Genomic DNA, 23,871 nt, shown 5'->3' with positions numbered 1-23,871 from the left:
TATGACGGCGGATTGAATTCTCAACGAGCCAATAGCTATCGCATGCGAAACCGAATGGCACTTGCGATGTCTTTGCTGCGGCTTCCGCGTGGGTTAGCGCTTCGGTTTCGCATCCTCGCCCTATTGGTCTTCCCAATTGAGCCCAGCCACTAATCAAGACACCCCAACAAGCTGGTAAATCGCATCAGGGGCTTTTTCGCCGATCAGGGGCCTTTTCGCCAGTAAGAAACGATCGGGACATGGCAAGTCGCAGGATACATTCCTTATCCCGATCAATTTCATCCGGGATGACCGGCTTGTGCCACTGGCTTCTGCTCTACTCACAACTGCCGATTCGCATTAGCCACGACTCCTTGGCAGGGCTGAATGAGATAAGTAGTGGGCTGGTAGAGTAAAGCCAGACACGAGCCTTTCATAAATAAGCAAGACGAGTCCAACCGTGAACCACCAGATGCCATCACAAGCTTGCTCATAAATGAAGCAGTTCACGCAAGTATCATCATATCATTCTCACCAAGTAATTCTCCTGTTTGACTTTTCTTCGATATGATGTCGGCAATCCCGAACCCCACCAGCAGCATCAATCTTGCTATTGCAAGCGTCGCAGTTCACACTGTCCTTGTACCCCTCGTGGCATGGATCACCTGGAAACACGGCAAAAAAGGGCTTCTATGCTGGCCGCTTCTCCTCAGCTATCTTGGACTTCGCATTGCAGGAGACGTGTACATTATAATGCGACGCCATGACCCGATGGTGGGAAACGGCTTCACATCCACAGTCGACGCTGGGCTGGTGACTTGCCTGACACTGGCGCTGATCGGAGTGGCGTATGAAGTGTAAGTGGCATACCACAACTACCTGTCTTTTCTAACATTATTGACAGGAATATCATCACCCGACGTAAGCCCCAATGGCTGGGACAACGCATCATTCTGGGTACCGGTCATCTCATCAACATTGCTGGCATCGGCGTGGCTTCATATGGAGGCACTCGCGATGACTCTACAGAAAGTGGCGTGAAGAATGCAATGCTCGCTAAGATTGGCTATCTCGTTGTCATCGCGGCTCTCGTCGTGCTTTGTGGCTGGCTCGGCTGGACCGCACGCCACATTTGGTCATATCGCTCGACGAAGACATACTTTGGCGCATACGTGATGCTTCTTGCTGCCGGTGTTGCGTTTGTATTCCACGCCATACGCATCGCACACGAAGTTACATTTGCGTTTTCTAGGCTACACAGTCTCGATCCCATGGGTGGGAGTCTCGCAACGAAAGTTGTTCTTGTGTATGGCGTGGAGCTTTGCGCTGTGTTGCTGATGATCGTTGGCGGGATCTGTGGCAAACCTCAGCGACAAGCTCAGGTGGCTGATGATTTCGGGCCATAGAGCATTGGGAATAGAACAAATCGGCAGGAGGGTGACTTTTGTGCTACTAGATATGCTTTCAAAACCTGACTCAACGTCGCGCAGGTATCAGCTAGAGGCAGTGTAGCCTTTGTCACTGGAGATCCTGGGCAAAGTTCCCGAGCCAGTGCAACTTTTAAATTGCTTCTATAGTTTATGGTCTCCGGCAGTGTATGCACAAAATATTGACCTCTGCCTGAAAACCCGTCTTTCTACCAGGCAGCGTGGTATCTTCTCGGACTAAGTACTCTAAATGATATTTATCTAGCCTTTGCAATCATCTCACTAACTTTGTGGGCAATGGCAGCAATTGGTGCAGTCGGATGGCCACTTATTTGTTCCGGGAATATGCTCGCATCGACAATGCGCAGACCGTTTGTGCCGTGCACGCGACACTGCAAGTCAACAACGCTGTCAGACGGTGAACGGCCCATACGTGCTGAGCCGACAGGGTGATAAAGCGTAAAGGCCCGCTCGACCAAAAAACGACCAAGTTGCTCATCAGTGATACTATTGGGGTCGCTGCAAGAATACGGCCACCAATATGAAGAAGTATCATCATCAGTCGGGACCGGCTCGAAATAGCGCTCGAATGATGGGCTGCGCATGATCTTGAGACAAAGACGGAGGCCCGCTATCAAGACACGTTTGTCATTGTCCTCCTCATCAGTGAGGTACTCGGGGTCAATAATTGCTAGATTTGAAAAGCTCAGCGAACATTCAGGAAGGTGATATGCCAGATATAGAACAAATGCTTTGGGATATGTCTTACGGTGGTCAAAAATGTCTGTGCTCTTGAGGCTGACGGTGCCTTTGCTCTGTGGCCGAAGGCAAATCGGGACGAAACTGAAGACGCCCGCCTGGTCTACAGGTCGCTCTTCCCCGTGGTGGCTGAAACTGAATGGAGCTGCGATGATTTCCAAGTCCGGTGCATTCTTTCCTGAAGAGTAATCTTTTGGAGGTTGGTCAGTCGAGCCTGAACTCCCTTGTTCAAATGACCTGACAAATGCAGCAGCTTCCCCTACATTGCTAGTAAGAGGTCCGGTTCCAAACAACAGCCATCGTACCAAAGCTGGAATAGCCTTGACTTCGTTCGCAAGATAGTCAAGTGAGAACCCTGCCCTTGTTTTGCACTGTATAGGGCTGCTGCAAAGATGATCTTTCAACCATTTACCCACGTGGTCGTTTGCAAGCACAAAACCAATTGCATGCTTTCGTAGTTCCTCTCTCGATCCGATGCCACTTAATGTAAGAATCTGAGGAGTATTGATGGATCCTCCCGAAAGAATCACCTCTCGCTTGGCATGTACGTGATAGCGTACGCTGTCTCGGCTAGTTTGGAACTCAATACCAATCGCGGTAGGCTTCTCGTTGTTGATTCGATCAAACAATACTTTCGTGACATAAGCCCCACAGCCCACATATAAGTTCGGTCGTTTCATAACTTCGGGGTCGAGGAACGCAGTGGCAAGTGAGGATCGTTGGCCTTTGGTGTCTATAAAAGTTTGGAATCGAGAAACACCAAGACTGACACCAGACGAGTTGAAGTCACTATTTGGACTGATGCCAGCATCATGACAAGCCGGGAGAAATCCGTCCTCAACGATCGGGGACAGCCAAGAGTAGCCAACGTGCCATTGACCGGCATCTCCGTGGTGATCTGTATTAATCTCCGGCCGAGCCGGGTTTGGTGTAAATCTTTCAACCGCTCGGAAGTGTGGAACAAGATCGCTGTATCCCCAGCCCTCGCAACCATGCACAGTGACCCACTCCTCGAAATCCGAAGCCGAGGCATGATGGTACATCATGGCATTTAATGATGATGAACCACCGAGAATTCGACCTCGCGGCCAATACAATCGGCGTCCGGCAATAGACTGCTGTTCCGCGGTATAGTAGTTCCAGTCGTGGCTAGTGTGGAAAAGTTTCGCAAACATGAGAGGTACTTTTGTCTCCAAAACTTTGTTATTGTCTCCGCCAGCCTCGAGGAGAAGCACAGTTATATTAGGATCTTCGGACAGCTTGCTAGCGAGCACACATCCAGCTGTACCAGCGCCAACGATGACTATGCGAGTCAAAGAAGAAGAAGTATTAGTTATTACAGATACACTTCAGGTTATATTGTGATTCATACCGTAATCATAAGTTGGCAAAGTTCGTCTCGCCGCCGCCACCGTAACAGGAGGACCAGAATGCCGTTCTGCTGCGGCATAACGCAAAGGGTTGTGTATAGGGTTCTTGTGTCGTGTGAACATAATTACGAGGTAACGGTAACTGCATAAAATCGAATGCTTTTCGAGAATTGAGAATCTTTGAGCCGCCAGACCTTGTCAGCCTTATTTATTCTCGTAGCTGCCGCGGCAACATTTCGGTTGATCAGAAGCTGATAGCCGACTTCGCGTCGACGTCGCTGGGGCCAATCATGAGCACTACGTAGCAGTCTATGACATATGATTACAAATTCAGTGCTTCAGTGTTGATAGAAAGGATTGAGATCTACAAGGACTCTTCAAATCTCGGTTAAGCTGCATTTTTGAAACTGCCGGGAGAACGCCGATAAGCTTGGTTGGAGCTCCGCCAAGTCCAGTTCCAGGACTTCCGCAGAGACGGTGCCCACTAAACACGACGTTATTTTCCAGCGAAGCGTCAGATGAATAGAACCTATTGCTAATGGGGACGTGCTCGATAGGTTGGTAGCTGAATTTGATAAGTGGTACCGTCAACATACAAACTTGACCGACGGGTAAGCGGCGACATATCGTGCTACCTGGTTACAACAAAATAAGATTTATAAGCGGCCACTAACCGTGGGAACTAAACCCCAACTCCGATAAACTCTAATCGTCTAAGCTCGTTATGTGGTCTAACTTAGAACTCCGCCTATTTGAATCCTAACATTTGCATAAGTTACAAAAAAGTCAAGTGCTACAGGGGTCGATAAGTGGAGCAGTGGAAGCGGCGGACTTTTGATCGACGGGCTTCCCATTTACTGGCAAGAATTCTAGTAGGTTGCATATTGGCCTAATTAGGACTATAGTGCTGCCGAAGGAGCTCATCGAATGGTTCCCCAGAAGGGCATTCAGGAGGTATGCGTTACTACCTTCACCCACAATGGGCCGTTTGTACCCGCCGCAATTGGCCATCGTGATGTTTGACGCCGCAAGTAGTCCTTCGAGTGTTCATGTAAACAGCCCTGCTTTTCAAATCCCATAACAAGTGACAGACGTAGAGCTTGACGAACCAACTCAACTGCGTAAGGGGTTTGGTCACCATGACGATGCGTAAACTGCGTGGCTGCGCCATTACTCATATGCTCCTCTACATTTTCGAGAGTAATACAGACCACCTTTTCTAAAGTTGCAGACGATGTGAATCGATCGGAGGCAGATAGTGAATCGCGTGTCATCCACTGCAATCGATAAGTATGTAGGCGAATGATTGCACTGTGCGTTGTTAGTATAATCACTTTGGCCTCACCGATGCATAGCATACAGAGTAGTGATGGTCATTGCTTCGCAGCAAGATCCTAGTGTGTGAGCATCCTGTTCCAGCAGAGACATTAAGAACGCTATCAATTGCCCGTCTAGTGCATTGAAAGCCGTACCGGTCACTGGCAGGCTTCCATCTCCATCTCCAACAAGGTGCAGGACTTCGTCAAGCAGAGTGACTGCTCGAATTCGATTGCCCAAAATGCGACCATTCGTCGTATTGCTGCTGTCGCTGTGCATGACTTGGATGTGGCTTGTACCTACTGCGCCTGCTTCGATAAGCTTGGTCAAAGGTGATGAACAGATTCTTTGATTTGCCTTTAATGCAATCAACCTAAAGATAGCACAGAATTAGCGCTCATAGTATCATATTAGGGATGAATCACCCTTACCGCTCTATCATGATTGCAGCCCACACGGCGCGCGACTGCTCTACTACCACAGAGGATGCATCTACCCGATTCTTGTGGTATGAAAGAAGACCCGAAACTTGAATCATAGCGGTGCACGTCGAGATGGTCATGTAGGCTTCCTGCGCTAAGCCATGCCCGTACTCGTACGTTGATAAAAGTATTCCGGCCACAATCAGCTCCATGGCTGGGGCGGATGTCGGCTGTGATCCCCAGTAATATCTCTTTGCAGCAGCAAACAAGGCCTCTTCGAGACTTTGCAAAGATCCCATGCCGCAGACTTCCTTACTATTAAGGCAAATTGCTAAAAGCATGGGAAGAAAAGCCGGGCTTTGGTGTGTCTGTGAGCCATCTAGTCTTTCAGCGACAGACGTCTTCTGCACTAGAGGTAGCCACATATGAGTAGTCGAAAAGTGGCTCTCCAACATGCTGGTGAAGAGTTGTCTATGACATGAAATAAACTGAGGGGAGTGAGGCTGGCATAATTGGGTGGTAAGACAGAGAAGGTCATCCCGTAATCTCTTGATTTCGGGTTTTACTCTGCTGAGGCTCGGCACGATTCCCGCTCCAGGCTCTGCGTTCAAGCCCTGGGAGTCGCGCCTAGGATAGACGCAATCAAGTAGCAGCCTATACGAAGTCTTAGCTCGGTTCTTTCTCATTGAAACAAGTTCCCGAGATGCATACCTCTTACACCTTGAACAGCTGGGCAAGTGCCTGTCACACCTCTGTTTTCGATTCCTGCAGGAGAAGCATGACAGCTTTGACGTTTGTGGGAGTCCGCTATCGGTCTGTGGCGCCTGCATGTTCGATGCCGATCAGAGAGGCCGACCCATGCAAGTTTGATGTCACAATGCCAGTCATTTATTTGAAGCCAGATATAAGAGATTGGATTTGTAAACTCCGCTGGACTCCGCTGAACGCCGCCGAGCCAAAACCTTAGCGAGAGATGGGCATGCCACATCGGCCTGCAGGGCTAGCTCGCCCGAATGACGGGCGTGGGGCTAACAGGTAATATGCAGATGCCTGTATGGCAAAAGTCTAATCTGGACAACATCTAACCGAGCGTACTAGACGCTGATCAATGCGAATTACCCGCTCCGCCGCGGCCTATGCAATCACGCCTCAGTGCGCACTCTAATTTTCCTTACCGTTGTATCTACCACCGGTACTTCCGGGAAAAGGAATACTGCTTGCAAGGATCGGCACTGCCTTTAAATAGCGACCGACCCCTGTAAGCGATGATCTAGCCCTGCGGGCCATGTTCCGACCACTCCGTCGCACCAGTACCCAGTATTCCTAGCCTTGGGGAAACTCATGTCCCGAACCCTGCGGGGGCGCCGAATCAGCATACACGTCATCTGCGGCTGTACTACTTTAGAAATCAAGGTTGAGATTCTGTTGTAGCGTCCTCTCTGCCGTACCATATGTAAGGCTTGGTACTTGGTACCACCACAACCGCTCGGCAACATGGATCCACCATTTATGAGGCGATAGGCACTCAAATACTTACATTTTTCCAAGTAAATACCCTAAGTACGCTTAGCTTCAAAAGGCGTAGATCAGAAAGTTCGCACGTGTGTCTGGCATTCGAACTCTACTGATGGCCTCCCTTTCCATCAACACAGCAAGTAGCAGCTATAAAGGGTTCGCTTGAGCCAGGCCTCATCCAGAAGCCGATGCCACATTCTCATTATAATTACAAGTCTAGTTCAAATGAGGAAACTGTTTACACCGAACAATTATGACTGAGCAACAGAAGCACAAGGTTTTGGTCATTGGTGCCGGCTCCATGGGCCTCGTCCTTGGCTATTGTCTCAATCTTGCTGGCGCCGACGTCACATTTCTGGTTCGCCCGCACCGAGCAGAGCAATTGCAGCGCCCATAGCTGCTTCATTGCCACGACGACAAAGGAATAAAAAAGCTGTCGAACTTCTCGTACATAACAGACCCGGCCTTGATGTCTCGGGTCAAGTACGACTACATCTTGTCCACGCTAGACCTTGCTGCTTTGTGGAGTGAGACAGGCCAAATCCTGGTGCACAATATCGGAGATGCAGTGCGCGCAGCAAATGCCAAGGTCATACTCGGCTGCATCTTTGCCGACACGCTTGCCTGGTTCCTCAAGAGATTCGGTCTGCTTGCGGACCAGGTGACGAACTGCGCATTCTCTATCCTCGCGTACCCAACCGCGGTTGACGCTCTTGTATCATCTCCGAATGCAGAACGCGATCCGATCTCATTGGCGGACCAGGCATACACGGACCGCCTCGGTGTTGGGATACAGTTGGACGACAGTGCTCCCGAGGTGGCAAAGGGGTTTTCAGAGATGTACAACGCCAGCGGAGTATCTGGCTGCGTCATCAAACCCGTGGCTGAGCTTGCACTAGAAAAGATAGACCGCGACTATATAGTTATAATACCTATATCTAATAGTTACCTACTTGATTATACTATAGTTAATACATTAACAATATTTTAGGAGAGATCTAGGGGATCTCTTCTTTTAATTCTTTAATTCTTCCTCTTTATAATAAGATTATTAGTTAGATTAAATAAGTCTTTCTAAAACCTTATATTAGGAAGAATTTTGAATAAAATTAGAACTTATACAGCCCCTTATATAAGTATAGTAACTTTTACGTTTTTTACTTAAATAAACTATTAGAAACTTATATATTTACTTATCTTTAAGTAGTAGCTCTTATACTAACTAATCTATAAGAGATTATTAGAAATTCTAGTATATAGACCCGCCGGAAGAGATCGCCCACCAGAGAGAAGTGCTTGTGGAATATCGTGCATGCCAAGGACCAGGGTCCAGCTCCGACCCGAGACCATCTGCATGGGCGGACAGCTCAGGCCAGCAGCCTGATGGGATATAACCTATGGCCGTGACCAGCGTTCGGCACCGATTGCCTTTCTTCTTTTTATGCGCTTCAATCAAGATAGTCGGACATTTTGATACAGCCTTTCGTTTCTACCAGTCGTCGTTCCTGCCTGTGCTGTAAGTGACGAAATGCCAATTCGCCAGCAAGTATACGAATGCTTTGCTAACACGCCTACCAGAAACAATGTTTTGACAAAGCCGCTGTCATATTCGACTGAAGAAGAGATGCTTCCGACTTGACTTGCGAATGCGAGCCCGCCTACAAGGTGCATGTTCAAGTGTTTGCCTCCAACTGCGTCCTCGACACCTGCAATCCAGATCTAGCCCATGTGCCTGATCTCATGCTCAAGTTCAACGCCACCTGCGATTGCGTCAACCACGGCGGTCTGCCGGGTTCGACAACCCCTACCCCCAGCACTCCGACCGGCAGCCCAACCGGCACTCCAACCGGCACTCCGATATCCACGCCGAACGTCACCCCCAGCTCGCCCGCAGCCATCCCTTCTCCTTCCCTGACGGGTGGCTGTTCCTGCAGGGCCAAGGCCGGCGCTATTCCGGTCTGTGACAAGGCTTGCACTGTTTCCGCCGGGGCCACTGTCGGCTGCGGTCCCGAGGACTACCAGTGCCAGTGCTCAAAGCTCGACGACGTCAAGGCCGCCGCTTTTAAGTGCTTAGATACTACCTGCGGTGCCAATGTCTTTGGTGTGATTAACGGCTTGGGCTCTCTCTGCTCCTGCGTCGCGGCTCAGCCTGCCGGTTTCTGTGGAGGCGGCCCTCCGCCCGTGAGCAGCAACACGCCTCCTTCAGTTAGCAACAGCACGCCTTCCCCTCCCGTTAGTCCTAGCACGCCTCCATCCATTAGTCCTAGCACATCTCCTTCCGTCAGTATCAGCACACCTTCTCCCCCGGTGAGCACCGACACACCTCAGGCCAGCACCCAGTCTCCCTCGCCTGGGAGCACCGAGTCGCCTCCCCCTTCGGTGAGCTCCAGCACGTCTACTCCGCTCGTTAGCACCAGTACACCTCCAGTCAGTACCAGGTCCCAGTCTAGTAACTCGATGCCCTCTTCGGCTAGCAGCAGCTCTCCGCCCCCTAGCCGGAGCAGCAACCCGGCACCTCCTCCCAGCAGCCTTACTGTGAGCAGCTCTACTACTGTTAGCTCTTTAGCTCCAGTGCCGTCTGCTCCTACCAGCCCTCCTTCTAGTTCTGGTTCGATTTCAAACACCGCGCCCAGCACCAGCTCCAACACCAAGTACCAGGGCGAGAACAACAACAACAACCCTAATGGTGCAACGGAACCTGTCCAGACTCCGCTTGCTGCTTCAAAGCCGTCCGATAGCAGCAATACCGGCAACACCAGCAGCACTAGCAGCACCAGCAAGACACAGACAGCTAGCAGCCTTCGCAACTCGCCCAAGCCGAGCAGCACCAACTCGACCAGCGTTCCGGGTCAGACCGTCAAGCCTGCTGGCTCTGTCCACGCTTCTGGCGCCCGCTTCGAGATTGGCTCCATCCTCGGTGTTGTTGGAGCCGGTTGGCTCGTCGCTGCGATTCTATAAGCGACCGTCCAGCATAAATGGACAGCGTACGATACAGGGGCTCAGATTAGCTGATGTGATGGACATGAGCGACGACTCAAGATTGCAATGCGCTTCGAAAAATATTCTATTCTTGTCAAGCGTCCATAGAGAGCGCCGTTAATTTATAATGTTTACTTGTATATATTGCTACGCCCGTGTAAGTGCTGTCGTGGCTCCACTGCGCCGGCCGTGCGACTCCGAGTCCACGGGCGCAGGCCGAAAATTTCCAATCCTAGACTTGGCATCCCATTCCTTCATTACACGTCACACACCACAGCACAAAACAGACACACAAAAAGGCCATCTCCGGCATCAGACAAGATCCCGCCCATGGCCCCTTTAGAAATACAGCCGCTCGCTCCGGCAGGGGCCGGCGCGGTCATCTCGGACGCCATCCGGACGCAGCACGTCCAGGCCGTCCTCGACGCCCTCAAACGGCGCAGCCCCATCTACGGGACCATCCTGTCGACGCTGACACTGCACTCAGCGTCACAGGGCCGGGTGGTCTGCCGCCTGGTGCTTGACTCCATGCATGTCAACAGTCGCGGGGGGCTGCACGGCGCCGTGTCCGCCACCATTGTCGACATGACGACGGGCATGGCCATTGCCTCGTGGGACCTGCGCGACACGACGGGCGCCAGCGCCGACATGCACCTCAGCTACCTGGGCACGGCGGTCATCGGCGACGAGCTGGAGATTGTGGCGACGTCGGAAAAGGTGGGCGGGAGCCTGGCATTTGTCTCGATTCGCATCGACAAGCTGGCGCTTGATGGGACGCGGACGCCGGTGACGCTGGCGCAGCACACCAAGTTTGTGCGGGCGTCGGCCAAGAATCCGTCGACTGGCGTCAACACCCCCGTTTAATAGAGCATTACAGAAGGGCGGGCATTTTATTATGAGAATCATTTTAGAGTCAAAAGGCAATGTAGATAGACTTCGTGTCTAGACTAGAGGAGACAGGGTCGAACCATAGAAAGATAAGATCACATCACATTCAACTAAGTTCTGCCTGTTGAGCTTGTTATACCACCATCCACAATCAACTCCTGTCCCGTAATGTATCTCGCTTCGTCCGACACCAGAAATACAGTGGCATTGGCCACATCCCACGCAGTGCCCATGCGACCAGTCGGCACCTGCTCATCGCGAAGCTTCCGCAACTCTTCATATCCACCACCGCCGGGCGGGGGATAGCGCTCCGCCATGGTCCGCGTGTACGGCGTCTCAACCAGTCCTGGGACCACCGCGTTCAAGCGGACGCTTTTCCTTGCAAAGCTGACTGCCGAGGCCTTGACAAACTGCAATAGGCCTGCCTTGGCCGTGTTGTACGCAATCTGGTCCTTGCCAATGTAGCGCAGACCGGCAATACTCGAGACGCAGACGACGGCACCCCCGCTGGACTGCGCTTCCATGACGGGGAGCATATGATGGCATGCGAGGTAGGCTGTCTTGAGGTTGATGTTGATTTGCGCGTCCCACACGTCTTCGGATATTGTTGCTGCGTTGCCAGGCTGGGAGTAGCCTACATTGGCGATGAGAATGTCGATGCGGCCATGCTGAGCGAGACAGGCGTCGACAAGAGACTTGACCGACTCGGACGAGGTGGCGTCTGTTTCCTGCACATGGCATTGGCCGCCTAGATCTTTAATGGCTCTTTGTGTTTTCAATGTGGAAGTGACTGTTCGGTTGCCGCCAAATATGATGGCGCCCTGTCGTGCAAGCTGCACAGCGCACGCAGCGCCAATGCCCCAGCAGTCTGGGTCTAAGTCGGACTCTGTCTGGCCGAGACCAATAACGATTGCAATTTTCCCCGAGAGATTAAGCATTTTGGCGTTGAGAGTTGCCACATCGATAGCGCATGCATTTTCCACTCAGATTAGTAGCAGCATCTTATAAGCCAAGAGCAGCGGCTCATGTCCGCACCGGACGGGGCTTCTCCGCATCGGCTCCGGGGCCGGCATGACGACATCGGGCGGCATCCATCAATCAGAGGACATATATTTCCAAGACTCCTTTGAACCCCAAGATGTCATTTATATGATAGATCAACTTTCCAAGATGAGCTCCAATCCAGACTATGACTTGAGCGCGCCCATTCAGGAGGGCACTGGCCTCCGACAAGGCCTCACCTCCTACGGCGACGCGCACTTCTCGCTGTTCCTCCGCAAAGTCTTCATCAAGGCCCTCGGCTACAGCGAAGATGCGCTGTCCCGCCCCATCGTCGGCATCGTCAACACGTACAGCAGCTTCAACCCGTGCCACGCCAACGTGCCGCAGCTCATCGAGGCCGTCAAGCGCGGCGTGCAGCTCGCTGGCGGCCTGGCCATTGACTTTCCCACCATCAGCCTGCACGAGTCGTTTGCCAGCCCGACGAGCATGTACCTGCGCAACCTCATGAGCATGGACACGGAGGAGATGATACGCGCGCAGCCGTGCGACGCCGTGGTGCTGATTGGCGGCTGCGACAAGACGACGCCCGCGCAGCTCATGGGCGGCATCTCTGCGAATAAGCCCATCCTGCACCTAGTCACGGGGCCGATGATGCCGGGTAGTCATCGCGGTGTGCGTATCGGTGCGTGTACAGACTGTCGAAACAATTGGGCCAAGTTTCGCGCCGGGGCGATTGACATTGAAGACATTTCCGCGATTAATGACGAGCTTGCGCCTACTGTAAGTTGCTTATTTTCAGCTGTATACTTTTACTAAAGAAGGAACAGGCTGGCACATGCGGTGTTATGGGTACGGCGAGTACAATGGCCTGCATTTTGGTAGCGCTGGGTCTGATGCCCTTTGCTGGCGCATCCGCTCCAGCAGTATCATCGTCGCGACTACGCATCGCGGAAGAAACGGGCAAACACGCTGTAGCCGCATGCAAAAAAGAAAACGGCCTAAAACCGCAAGACTTGCTGTCGCGGGAATCTTTTCTTAATGCCATTACAGTATTGCAGGCGATCGGTGGATCAACAAATGCAGTGGTTCATCTCATGGCCATTGTAGGGCGGCATCCGCTGGTGGCTGGGACAATCACGCTAGATACAGTAGATGAGATTGGGCGCAAAACACCACTGCTGGTTGATTTAAAACCAAGTGGTGAGAACTACATGACTGATTTCCACAATTCTGGTAAGATGGCTCTACTCTCAGTAGCAATTGACTGCTAATGACCACAGGTGGCATGCTCGCTCTTCTTCATCAACTCAAGCCGCTGCTCCATCTTGGGGCTAGAACTTACACGGCAAATACTCTGGGAGAAGAGCTAGCGAGAATTACCCCCCTTTCTGTCCCTCAGAGTCTCAGCTGCATTCAGCTGTTTGCGGAGCCACTCTATCCCTCGTCTTCGCTCGTTGTTCTCAAGGGAAACCTGGCGCCCGGCGGCGCAGTCATGAAGGCAAGTGCCTCAAAGTATAGACACCTGCTAAACCATCGTGGCAGAGCCGTTGTCTTTGCAGGCTCAGCCGACCTCGCTCAACGCTTGGACGACCATGACCTCGATGTCACGGCGGACAGCGTGCTGGTTCTCCAGAACATCGGTCCTGTCGGCAACCCAGGCATGCCCGAAGCAGGCATGATTCCCATTCCGCGCAAGCTAGCAGAGCAGGGTGTGACGGATATGCTGCGCGTATCCGATGGCCGAATGAGCGGTACGGCGGGCGGTACCATTGCACTGCATGTTTCTCCCGAGGCGGCCAATCCATCGTCTGTGCTGGGGATCGTCCGCACAGGCGACTGGGTCGTATGCAACGTGGAGAGGCGACTACTCGAGGTGGAAATCTCCAAGGACGAGATATCGCGGAGAATTGAAGAACGAACCGAGATGCTAAAAGAAAAAGGGACAACCCCGTGGCACATGAGACATGAGACGCGAGGCTACCGCGGCCTCTATCTTCGATCCGTGAACCAAGCGCAACATGGTGCAGATTTCGATTTTCTCACAGCAGCTGGTCCTGCCTAAAGTAAGCAGAAACAGCTGCATACGCTTTCCTCAGTTTACGAATACACATACTAAGCTTTGTCTGCCTCTTAGCTTTCTCTTCAATTACCATCTGAATCAGGAACCGCATGTGATTTCCTGGCTACGTTCCCTGAGGGTGCCACGTCGGGTCTAGGTGAGGGGAATCGTGCTGCCGAGTCGCGAAGTCGATCGAGCCAGTCCATGGCAACTACGGAGGAGCTGTGATGAGACGAAACTGTGCCCGGCGAGTGTGCAGCCAAGGAGAGAAGATTTTGTCTTGGTTGTTTCTGCTGAAACGGATCAGAGCGGCGGTCGGCGAGAATTAGGGTTAGGGTCATGAGTATCGGAAGCGGAGCAAGTCGTTAATGCAGAAGACTATTAGCGTAAGATATATGCCAACCGGAATATTCTTTCGAGAATGCTACCAGTTTCACCTGCCGTGGCTCTTTAGGACAAGTGTGTCGAGAACGCGGGGGAGGACCTGAAAAACTTGTCCTACTCGCCTAAGGCCGTCTCATGCACTGCCTGGCCCGACATCAAGCATAATGTATGTTTTTGGAGATGGATCATGGCGATGAATTTTAGCTGAGCGGAGCTAGGACGTTTCTTATTGGCTCGAAACGCTCAGCTAGTAAATGATAAGTGGGAGGTCTCCCCGGCAAAAGCCACAAGCGCAGCCTTCCCGTGCCGTCACAATGCGGGAGCAGTGAAGCAAACTGAGTAATGGCATTCGAGTATTTAGTCTGGTTCGGCAAAATCGCATCCCCACGGCTGCCTTGGCCAAAGTAGATGATTATGCGTTGGGAGCCTGTTATTAGCCGCCTCACCTTCTGCTATGCAGTTCCATTCTCTCGATGTGGTCTGCTGTGTTGCAGTGCTGCGCGGGTGTTCTTTGTTGGCGCCGATAAATCAGATGGGAAGGGCGCTTAGGTATAGGCGGGATACGAGAGGAAGATTGTTGTCCAGCCTTGCATATTCTGCCGCAGCTCTTGGCGGAATCTATTAAAGGAGAATGCTAGCTGGGGGAATCCCGCTCTCTCAGTCTAGGGCAGCCGAAGAGGTCCGTTTCTAGGCCGGCAGTGCCACTCAGATCGCCGCTTTATTAATACACGTGTCGAGATCATGTACAAGTCCGGCTTGGACGGCAAGGTCTCCGCTCTGCTGAGGCCTTGGTAGCACGCCTCCGCGCCGTAGCGTACCGTAGGTAGGATGTAAGTCGTGATGGCGTTCCGAATCGCCGCTCCTATCGGCCCTCCTTGCGTGTTCGAGACCCGCCGAATAAACATGGCATATTTTCGCCGAGATTAGATGTCATTTTTTTTCTTTTCCTAAATCGAGCGTTTTGTGTTTATAAAGCTTGCTTCCTTAAAGACAATAGAGTGGACGGCCAAAGCACACATGGGTGAAACAGCCCCTATCGGCCAGTCACATATGCTACTCTACACACCTCGGTTACGCTAGGAAAATGTAGGGAACGGGAACGGGAGTAGCTATAAAGCAAAAATAAATAAACGAAATTTAAATAGCCAGTCCCAATTACAGACTAGCAATACGACGATCCTTATCCCTTGGCGGTTAGCGCACAATGTCAAACGCTAACAAGTCGGGGTTAAGAGAAGACTAGATCACCCCCAATCCCCCCCCAGCTTCCCCTGATAACAGTCATCTTTGGCTGTTACCCCGAAGAAGAAAAAAACCGGCAAGGCGAGCTCCGTGACTTTCCAGTTTGGCTGCGCTTCTTCCACTGGTCCAGATTGTTGTACGAAAGGCACCAATAGTCGACATAATGGCTGCCGTCTCCTTCAAGTCAATTCCACCCTCGCTACGGCCCGTGGTTCGATCCTACCTTATGGGCTACGGCGCTACTGTTGTGCCACAAATACTGAGCTTGGTCTCGAAGCACGTTAAACTTTTGGGAAGAGCCAGGGATGGCTCTTGCGATGAACGCCAGTATCAGAAGAAGTCTTTTCTGCGAAGTTTGGTCCGGATCCTCATGTCCGGCCTTTATCCCCAGCGCTTACCTATATTTTGTGCCGTCCTGGCTGCAGGGCCCTCCTTCTTTCAGGTACGTTTTTGTATGCTATGTGCCTATGCAGCTTCTAATTTTATAAAGGCACCCGTCTATAGTCTACTTAGTTCTTCAATTACTCCTCTTACCACCATCACTAAACTCAGGCTATCACGATGGCTCTCAGCGTTTATATCTGCATGGGCCGGTCTGTGGCTGTTGCAGACTGCGCAGTGCCCATCCTGCTGGGAGGAGCAGCCGGAGGCAGTGGAAGGCAACAACGTCACCAGATTAGCTGGTAACACAATTGACATTACTCTCTTGACTGTTAGTCGAGCTGTTGATGTCATTGTCGGCGAAGCTTGGACTCGCCATCAAGCCAGCCGCAAGGCGCGCGGAAATTGGACAAAAGTATGCATTGCAACCAAGCGCAGCAAGAGTGTTGGGCAAGAGATTATCAACTAACACTAACACTAGGCTGAATCCCTCATCTCCTACATGGCGGACCCCACAATCTTTGCCGTCTCCTGTAGCTTGATAATGTGGTCCTGGTTCTTCCACCCGGAGCGCCTGCCTTCGCGGTATAACAAATGGATCACATCAGCCGCACAGGGCGACGAGCGAATCATCTATACACTACGGCGACTGTACGACGGCTCTATCGTCTATGGAGAAAAACCTATCGATGGTGACGCCACCCTGGCTTCTGTATGCAGAGACTACAACTTGCCAGAAGAGTATGGTGACGCGACTAAGACATGGCCTTTCCCATGCGTCATGTTCCATACGGGCCACGGAACTACCTGCGAGGAACGAGCCATTAGGCGTTTTATAAAATCCTGGCAGACGGCCATGTTTACATACTTGCCACTAGCGTTGGTCTTTCGTCTACGCCGCCGCCCTTCAAAAAAAGCGATTCTTAGGTCATTCTTCTCCGCATCTCGGTCTTCAGCCTTCCTCGCCACCTACATTACTCTAAGCTACTACGGCGTCTGCCTCGCCCGCAGCCGCATCGGACCTCTTATCGCTGGCCGGGATATCGCAGCATGCCGACGCTTGGATTCGGGTATCGGTGTCGGAACCGCTTGCGCCCTCTGCGGCTGGAGCATCTTCGTCGAAACAAAAGCCCGCCGCAAGGACATGGCTCTTTTTGTAGCCCCCAAGGCACTGGGTACACTTATCGCCAGACGATACCCTGTCGAAAAGGAGTGGCGGGAGAGGCTTGCCTTTGCGTTTAGTGCAGCCGTCTTGTCGACTTGTATTCGAGAAAATCCAAAGCGAGTTCGCGGATGGCTGGGTCGCTTAATTGCGTACGCCATTCGCGAATAAGTGCTTAAGCGCTCCTTTGAAAAGGGGTTTGACAAACAAGTGTTACATGGCCAAAGGGCTGCCGGCCATCTACGGAATTATTGTTCATTCTAGTAATCGTCAGAATGTATGAAAGAGAAATGGAGAGATGGGCTAGTGAGGAATGAGTTCCAATCCAACCGGCGACATCTCACACTAATCTCTAGTATTAAATTACGAGTATTGCTATCCGCGCAGCACTTTTTTGCTATCCGCACAGGGTCCTTAATTTTAGCGGTCACCTCACTATAAAAATAAGTATCTTTATCCACTACCTAAAAAATCACTTTATAGCGTATAGAAATATATATAAGATTAATAGTAAAGAAAAAGCTATATATAAGTATCTCACTATTTTTTTTAACAAAAATTAATATAATACTTTTTATGAAGTATTATTTTATCCACCACTACCAGGAGCCTTGGTCGACTCAGCATTCCAGCATTGGTTCACCATCCCATGGCCAGCCACTATTGAGGCACGAGATTTCTTCCGATGATGCTCAAACTCCCAACTACCAGGGCCATTCCGTCCCTATAGCATCTACACCTTTGACGAAAAAGAGAAGAATCGTATGAGGATATACGATGCTCGTTTTCCTGCTCTCAATCGTCATTGCTGCCTCGTACGCTGCAGTCGTCGGCCTCTCAGCTGGTACCGGTGTCATTGCTAGTAAACACAGCGATACAAACTCAAAATCCTTTTCTTCCCTTGACAACGGCTGCTCCGACAAAGATGAGAAGACCACCGGCAAGACAGAACAAACCGCCTGTAAGCCTTGTATTGCCACGTTCTATGTCTTGCGAAATCTCTAACCTTCCCTGCAGTCTTTAACCAACCAACATTCACCATGTACTGCAACAAGGACGGCTTAGGCCTGCTCTTTTCACTCTTCGCCTCCGACTTCAATAATTGCATGTGGGCATGTGCGTCGTGGAACTATTACAACTCGACAAAGGGTACCTGTGTGGGGGTTTCGTATATCCCTCTCTGGAGTGACATGGTGGCAGCGATGGAGGGCACAGCTTCAGGGGATTGCTACCTCAAAAACAGGCCACAAACTTACCAGAATATCACAAACCCGCAAATCGGAACAAAATGTCACGTGGCTTTCTTGGAGTAGTTTGGAAGGCAACTATGTGTCTTATAGCGCGAAGAAGCTTGAAGGAGCCTGGAGACGCCGCTCTCCAATTCAGTTAGTGTCTTCTTCATGAGTTTGCTTTCTGTAATGAAGTTGGCTATTCAGGCCCTGTGGTCGGTATAAAGTCTTGGAATAGACTCTGCATCATAACATCAATGTTCACAGCCTCGCCGTCTCCAAACAAGCCATCAAAGGACGGAAACATGTTTTCCATCTCCACGGGATCAAAGCATGGCATGCCCATGTCTTCATTGATTCGTTGGGCCTCCTCATTTGTAGACTGCACATTGGCACGACTGGATCTCGAGCGGCCGTGGGCTGGCTGCAGTAGGCTTGGCGGCGCCGACTGGCTCTGCAGCCACTGAACAGTAGACTTTGCCGCGTCCTCAAGAATATCGCGACACCTCTTCGCAGCCGCCCAGTGCTCTCCAGTCGCACTCAGGATGCCCAGCGCAGAAACTATCGTCCCCATGAGGGCATCGGCCTGTGTCACCCGCGCCACCTCGGGCTCTGCCCTAACACTGTAGAGGAGAGTCAAAACGGCGAGAACTAAACCATGCAGGCTGACCCAATTATGGATAAGAAGGTTTTTCCGATACATTTGCTCCAGTATCTGGATGCTCTCGGTGGCGCTTTTGTAGCATCGCACTAGGGCGTCGGCCGTGGGCTTGGGTATGGCTGGGCTTGGCCGAAGCAGAAGCAGGCAGAGCCCGTGGTAGCGGAGTTGGCACACAAGTTGCATAAACTCATTCGGGTTTTGGCTGTCCAAAGGAATGTTTGATTGCCACTCGTCGAGCTGCTGCAGCACATTCTTTTGCCAGCCGTGTATATCCGTCTGTGGTGGGTACGCGTACCTCGGGGCCTCTTGGACAATACTGTTGGCGACATATTTAATTTCCGAGTTGATCTTTGTGGCGCGAAAGAGATGGATCGAGTATGAGACCCCAAGAGGCCTTTCGCTCGGTGAACCATCCTGCGGGACATTTAACATGGCGTCTTCAATCTCTAGCGGCAACTGTCCCTGTCAGCGTAGTCCTCCACAGCACTGCATCTACTTACTCGTAGCTCACAGGCTTCGTCGCGAAGGCCAATCGGTCGCCCCATTATTGTGCAGATCGTTCTGTCCAGAAGTATACACACCCAAAAGAGTCTGGTTCTCATTTCCTGCTGGAGCAGCGAAATTCCAGACTTGACTGTGATGTTTCTTTGCAAGCCCAAGTCCAACACGGCAGCCAAGCACTGATAGTTAAGATACCACGCATTGAATCTGGTAGACGGGCTATGCAGTGCAAACACAAGAAGCAGTAACAAGCATTGAAGGCCCTGTATTGAGTTTTCGATGTTGATCTGCGCAAAAGCCTCCAACGCCGCGAGACAGTAAGAATCATTGGGTAAGCGAGCCTTGGAGCGCATGGACAATGCTGTCGCGCCGACGGCAAGGACCATGAAAACCTGAAATGACATGACAGGAGTCACGTTATCGTTTTGATACATGTGGTCCACGGCATCCAAGGTCGTCTGGTGATGCAGTATGGGGTACTGTGGATGGATAAACTCAAAGTAGGCGTCGCAGATCCGCTGGGCCAACGGCCTCGGCGGTAGGGGAAGCGGTCCGGTGCAGGATTCGATGAGCTCTCCTGGAATATAGACGTTGTTCTTTTGTGCCTCGTCGCCGCTGATTGAGTCGCAGTTTTTGCTCAACATGACTCTGGCGAGAAAGTAACCGCTTGATGGGCCTATATATCTCGAGTCTTGGCTGGCACCAAGCGACAGCATACCGATCTCATGCGCAGACGAGCTGTTGCCGCCCAGTACTTGCTCCAATGCCGGCCTAGATGTTTCGGGGGGATCTTCAGGTTCTGTAATAATTTGTGCAGTGTCATCAACACTTGTAATGATGCTGGTGTCCGGCTCCAACGACATGTCTAGCATGGCCGGGTCAATGTCCTGCGGCTGTCCATTTTCCAAATCGACCTCAGGACACCTCTGTCGAAGAATCGACTCTAGCCACACGATGCGCGATTTGAGGCTTGAAATCTCGCTTGACGAGGTTAGTGTCTGCACAAGTCGAGGTGGTTCTCACTCACGCCCGTGGTAGGTGCTTAAGACGCGCACTAAGACCATCGGCACAAACAACGCCTGCATTTCGGCAGTTTTTGCAGGTCGGCAAGTCGCCGTCGCACTGTGAAGGGTTAGCTGCTAATCTCGGGTTCCTTGGCTGTGCTTACACGGATCTTTCGCCGCTGGCAGCGCAAACAAGCGAGTCGACCCCGTGTCTGCTGGCGCTCGGAATCGCCCCGCCTGCGAGATGCGCTGTGTTCCGCCGGCATGTTGGAGGGTTAATTAGGATAGCAACAGCAATGTATGATGGAGGCCGAAGCCGTGAGAACTTTCTGCGACGGGAAACACGTCCGATGATGGCGGAGAAACGCCGCCAGAGGTAAATCTCTGGCACTTGTCCGCTCGTCTCCACCGTCCTGGCGGAGACTTGCCGCCTACAAAGCTATAAAGACAATCGCTCATCTCATCCGCCAGACAGATTAATCATTGAAAGATTTGGTCCAGGGCATTTCTATATGTTGACGTCTTTTTTCTGATATTTTTCTTTTTTTGAATAAATGGCTTCCGAACAACCGAGCCAGGAGCGCCGCCATGTCGCTGCAAACGAAGCCCGCCGTCTAGTCAAGGACATCCTCACCGGCAACGGCGTCCCAGCAGAGAATGCCACCATAGTAGCCAACGGTCTCATTGCGGCTGACCTTCGCGGCGTCGACACGCACGGCATGAACCGTATCCCGTCTTACATGGAGCGCGTCAGACAGGGTGTCCTCGATCACACCGCGAGTCCGGCCCTCACGCACGTCACGCCCGTCGTGGCCCAGGTAGATGGCCATGATGGATTTGGCTTCCTGGCGGCGCACATGGGTATGGCTGCGTGCATCGAGTCCGCCAAGACGTACGGCATCGGCATGGCCAGCATCAAGCACTCGAATCATTTCGGCATGAGTGCGTGGATCGTGCAGCAAGCCCTGGATGCCGACATGATGAGCCTGGTGTTTACCAACTCCAGCCCTGCGCTGGCGCCCTGGGGCGGCCAGAGCAAGCTGATTGGTGTCTCACCCATAGCCTGCGGTGCGCCCGGGAAAGACGCATCGTCGCATTTTATTTTAGACATGGCGCCGTCCGTCGCGGCACGCGGCAAAATCTACAAAGCCAAGCGACGCGGCGAAAAGATTCCCATGGACTGGGCGCTGGACGCGGAAGGACGGCCGACGGATGACCCCGAGGCCGCGCTCGGAGGAGTCATGCTGCCGATGGGTGGTCCAAAAGGGTCTGGTCTGGCCGTCATGATGGACGTCTTCTCGGGCGTCTTGTCCGGCTCGGCGTTTGCGGGACATGTAACGGGACCGTATGACCCGTCCAAGCCGGCCGACGTGGGCCACTTTCTGCTCGCGATTAAGCCTGATCTCTTTATGAGTCTGGACGACTTTCGCGGTCGCATCCAGTATCTTTACGACAGGATTACGGGAGCGGAAAAGGCCGCCGGCGTTGAACGCATCTACTTTCCTGGCGAGCTTGAGCAACTGGCGCAGAAGGAGCGTGAAGAGGCGGGTATTCCGCTCGTGCAGGCTGAGATTGATGCTTTGAATGCAGAGGCAGAAAAGGTATCAGCGTCACCGATGGTTTCTATGTCTTGATTTGATTCTGTAAATTCATTGCTGTATATAATTGCAATAATAGCATCACGGCTAAATACGACAAGGTACTCAGGCATGTTTTGACCGAACACTGGTTGCGTCTTTCTCATCTGAGCTAGAACGTGCCACCGGCAGATCGCTCTCAGCGTCGCTCTCAAGCATCTCCGACCACTGTTTCCTCGTCTCCGGAATCGGAGAGAGCCTGCACAGCGCCCAATACACACCTGAAGACACAATGAAGCCGCCGAAAAAGTTGACGTTGAAAACATAGGTGGCGCCGGTGGGCACCGTAGCGCCAACTTCTCCAGCAAAGCCAACCACATTGATGAGGATTCCCGCAATGTAAGCTGCATACGCGCGCCAGTGGACTCCAAAGGAGTAGTAGTACGGCCCAGATTTGCGCGCAGAGTACAGCTCCGGAACGTTGAGATAGCCCCTGCGGACAAGATAATAATCTGTGGTGATGACGCCGGCCATGGCGCTGAGGAAAATGGCATAGGCGGATAAATATGTCAAAAAAGTGTTGGAATCTTTAAGCAGAACCCAAGGACAAATGGCCAGGCCGACAGCTGCGCAAATGTAGCTACCTCGCCGGATATTGAGATAACGTGGCACTAGTGCAGTCATGTCGGTGCCCGCCGACACAGAGTTGGCGGCGATATTTGTGCCCAGCTGCGCCAAGGCAAATGCAAATGCAATGACAAAGATGCCGAAGCGCTCACCCGAGCTGGCGCCTTCGAAAAGCTTCTCAAGTAAATGCAAGGGATCCCAAATGGGCTCGCCGTAGATGACGGCAGAGGCAGAAGACACAAAGATGCCGACCAGGGACGTAAACGCAAATGCGAGCGGTAGGCTAATAAGCTGCGACCACAGCGCGTCTTTGGGCTTGCGGGAGAATCTGGTAAAATCCGAGTCGTTTATAATAACAGTCGCAAAGTTGGCAATGCACGACATGAGGCCCTTGATGAACTCCCAAGCCAGCTCGCTGCCTTGTAGCTTGCCCGGGCGTGACACGACGGGGCCCATCCCGCCAGCTTTCACTGCAACCCAGATCAGATAGGCAATGGCCGCCGGAGGGACCAACCAGGCTTTAAAGGTGAAGAGATGGCGAATTTTGTAGACGGGAAACCAGAGAGCTGGCAAGGAACAGAGCCAGAATATTATAAACGATGCGAAATCAGCAGTGGTCGTGCCGCTGCCAAGAGCATTCGGGATCTTTTCGCGGTCCCACGACGTCCATATAGCGTGAATCATGAGATAGACAGCATGTCCGCCGATGTAACAATTAATGCCATACCAAACGCAAGCTGGAAGGAATACGTATTAGTCAATTGCATCGGTGATGCCCTGTGAGCTACGTACCCATCACGACACGATTAAAGACAGGCCACAAGCTTCCCCAGATGCCAAACGAGGCGCGGCCCATGACGGGGAAGCTAATGTGATACACGGCACCGATGCGACCGGTGAGGACGATGAAGACGGCCGTCAGGCCATAGCCCAGCCACACGGCCAGCCACGCCTGCCACCAGGACAGCCCGCCGACAATCATGGACGAGGCAATCATCCAGGTGGCAATGTTGAAGGCGTCGGCGATCCAGAAGCCGACAAAGTTCCAGCTGGTCCACTGGCGCTGGCTCTTCGGGACGGGCTGCAGGTCCGAGCTGGCGAGCTGGCGAGTACAGCGTCGTTAGCGAGCGCGCAAAAGAGTCGAGGCCATCGCAGGTTCAATGGCGCTTATTGAATCTGCTGTCATTTTCTCATACCATGAGTTGCACCCCAGACACACCGGGTTCCCCATCGACGGCCAGTTTGCCAGCGAGCTGCGAGAACCGCGCGGGTATACGGACCATGGTTGCGGTGTTGATTGCGGACTCCGGTCGATGTCTACAGCCATATCCTCGGAGTATCTGGGAAGAGAGAAGAAAGTCGCAAAAGCAGGCAAGCCCTCAGATA

At 52.2% G+C, this 23,871-nt stretch overlaps 12 protein-coding genes across 12 annotated transcripts; 7 read left to right on the top strand and 5 right to left on the bottom strand.

The window, feature by feature from the left end:
* Positions 1 to 546: 546 nt before the first annotated feature.
* On the top strand, positions 547 to 1,385 carry LMH87_008289 (uncharacterized protein; the record flags this gene model as incomplete). The annotated part of the gene is made up of 2 exons (XM_056196661.1): positions 547 to 836; positions 884 to 1,385. The coding sequence occupies 2 exons, from the start codon at positions 547 to 549 to the stop codon at positions 1,383 to 1,385; spliced, it is 792 nt and encodes a 263-aa protein (XP_056057386.1).
* Positions 1,386 to 1,663: 278 nt separating this feature from the next.
* Positions 1,664 to 3,658, bottom strand: LMH87_008288 (uncharacterized protein; the record flags this gene model as incomplete). Its single annotated transcript, XM_056196650.1, has 4 exons — positions 1,664 to 2,097; positions 2,176 to 2,343; positions 2,578 to 3,468; positions 3,538 to 3,658. 4 exons carry the CDS (start codon positions 3,656 to 3,658, stop codon positions 1,664 to 1,666), a joined length of 1,614 nt encoding a protein of 537 aa, XP_056057385.1.
* Positions 3,659 to 4,705: 1,047 nt separating this feature from the next.
* LMH87_008287 (uncharacterized protein) lies at positions 4,706 to 6,104 on the bottom strand (the record flags this gene model as incomplete). The annotated part of the gene is made up of 6 exons (XM_056196638.1): positions 4,706 to 4,846; positions 4,896 to 4,929; positions 5,156 to 5,160; positions 5,210 to 5,225; positions 5,284 to 5,928; positions 5,986 to 6,104. 6 exons carry the CDS (start codon positions 6,102 to 6,104, stop codon positions 4,706 to 4,708), a joined length of 960 nt encoding a protein of 319 aa, XP_056057384.1.
* Positions 6,105 to 8,529: 2,425 nt separating this feature from the next.
* Positions 8,530 to 9,747, top strand: LMH87_008286 (uncharacterized protein; the record flags this gene model as incomplete). Its single annotated transcript, XM_056196627.1, has 1 exon — positions 8,530 to 9,747. One exon carries the CDS (start codon positions 8,530 to 8,532, stop codon positions 9,745 to 9,747), a length of 1,218 nt encoding a protein of 405 aa, XP_056057383.1.
* Positions 9,748 to 10,098: 351 nt separating this feature from the next.
* On the top strand, positions 10,099 to 10,632 carry LMH87_008285 (uncharacterized protein; the record flags this gene model as incomplete). The annotated part of the gene is made up of 1 exon (XM_056196616.1): positions 10,099 to 10,632. The coding sequence occupies one exon, from the start codon at positions 10,099 to 10,101 to the stop codon at positions 10,630 to 10,632; it is 534 nt and encodes a 177-aa protein (XP_056057382.1).
* Positions 10,633 to 10,766: 134 nt separating this feature from the next.
* On the bottom strand, positions 10,767 to 11,594 carry LMH87_008284 (uncharacterized protein; the record flags this gene model as incomplete). The annotated part of the gene is made up of 1 exon (XM_056196604.1): positions 10,767 to 11,594. The coding sequence occupies one exon, from the start codon at positions 11,592 to 11,594 to the stop codon at positions 10,767 to 10,769; it is 828 nt and encodes a 275-aa protein (XP_056057381.1).
* Positions 11,595 to 11,826: 232 nt separating this feature from the next.
* LMH87_008283 (uncharacterized protein) lies at positions 11,827 to 13,945 on the top strand (the record flags this gene model as incomplete). Its single annotated transcript, XM_056196593.1, has 6 exons — positions 11,827 to 12,438; positions 12,486 to 12,507; positions 12,709 to 12,891; positions 12,939 to 13,501; positions 13,686 to 13,721; positions 13,793 to 13,945. The coding sequence occupies 6 exons, from the start codon at positions 11,827 to 11,829 to the stop codon at positions 13,943 to 13,945; spliced, it is 1,569 nt and encodes a 522-aa protein (XP_056057380.1).
* Positions 13,946 to 15,506: 1,561 nt separating this feature from the next.
* LMH87_008282 (uncharacterized protein) lies at positions 15,507 to 17,057 on the top strand (the record flags this gene model as incomplete). Its single annotated transcript, XM_056196581.1, has 3 exons — positions 15,507 to 15,785; positions 15,834 to 16,139; positions 16,206 to 17,057. 3 exons carry the CDS (start codon positions 15,507 to 15,509, stop codon positions 17,055 to 17,057), a joined length of 1,437 nt encoding a protein of 478 aa, XP_056057379.1.
* A 606-nt stretch (positions 17,058 to 17,663) lies between these two features.
* Positions 17,664 to 18,199, top strand: LMH87_008281 (uncharacterized protein; the record flags this gene model as incomplete). The annotated part of the gene is made up of 2 exons (XM_056196568.1): positions 17,664 to 17,847; positions 17,904 to 18,199. The coding sequence occupies 2 exons, from the start codon at positions 17,664 to 17,666 to the stop codon at positions 18,197 to 18,199; spliced, it is 480 nt and encodes a 159-aa protein (XP_056057378.1).
* A 115-nt stretch (positions 18,200 to 18,314) lies between these two features.
* LMH87_008280 (uncharacterized protein) lies at positions 18,315 to 20,547 on the bottom strand (the record flags this gene model as incomplete). Its single annotated transcript, XM_056196554.1, has 4 exons — positions 18,315 to 19,232; positions 19,277 to 20,258; positions 20,305 to 20,399; positions 20,446 to 20,547. The coding sequence occupies 4 exons, from the start codon at positions 20,545 to 20,547 to the stop codon at positions 18,315 to 18,317; spliced, it is 2,097 nt and encodes a 698-aa protein (XP_056057377.1).
* Positions 20,548 to 20,835: 288 nt separating this feature from the next.
* On the top strand, positions 20,836 to 21,915 carry LMH87_008279 (uncharacterized protein; the record flags this gene model as incomplete). Its single annotated transcript, XM_056196543.1, has 1 exon — positions 20,836 to 21,915. One exon carries the CDS (start codon positions 20,836 to 20,838, stop codon positions 21,913 to 21,915), a length of 1,080 nt encoding a protein of 359 aa, XP_056057376.1.
* Positions 21,916 to 21,984: 69 nt separating this feature from the next.
* LMH87_008278 (uncharacterized protein) lies at positions 21,985 to 23,768 on the bottom strand (the record flags this gene model as incomplete). The annotated part of the gene is made up of 3 exons (XM_056196530.1): positions 21,985 to 23,222; positions 23,278 to 23,587; positions 23,682 to 23,768. The coding sequence occupies 3 exons, from the start codon at positions 23,766 to 23,768 to the stop codon at positions 21,985 to 21,987; spliced, it is 1,635 nt and encodes a 544-aa protein (XP_056057375.1).
* Between the last annotated feature and the right edge of the window lie 103 nt (positions 23,769 to 23,871).

Source organism: Akanthomyces muscarius (genome assembly GCF_028009165.1).
Source record: "Akanthomyces muscarius strain Ve6 chromosome Unknown contig_16, whole genome shotgun sequence".
Taxonomy (NCBI): domain Eukaryota; kingdom Fungi; phylum Ascomycota; class Sordariomycetes; order Hypocreales; family Cordycipitaceae; genus Akanthomyces; species Akanthomyces muscarius.
The sequence above is the reverse complement of the archived record's forward strand: the minus strand, read 5'-3'. Positions and strand labels throughout refer to the sequence as shown.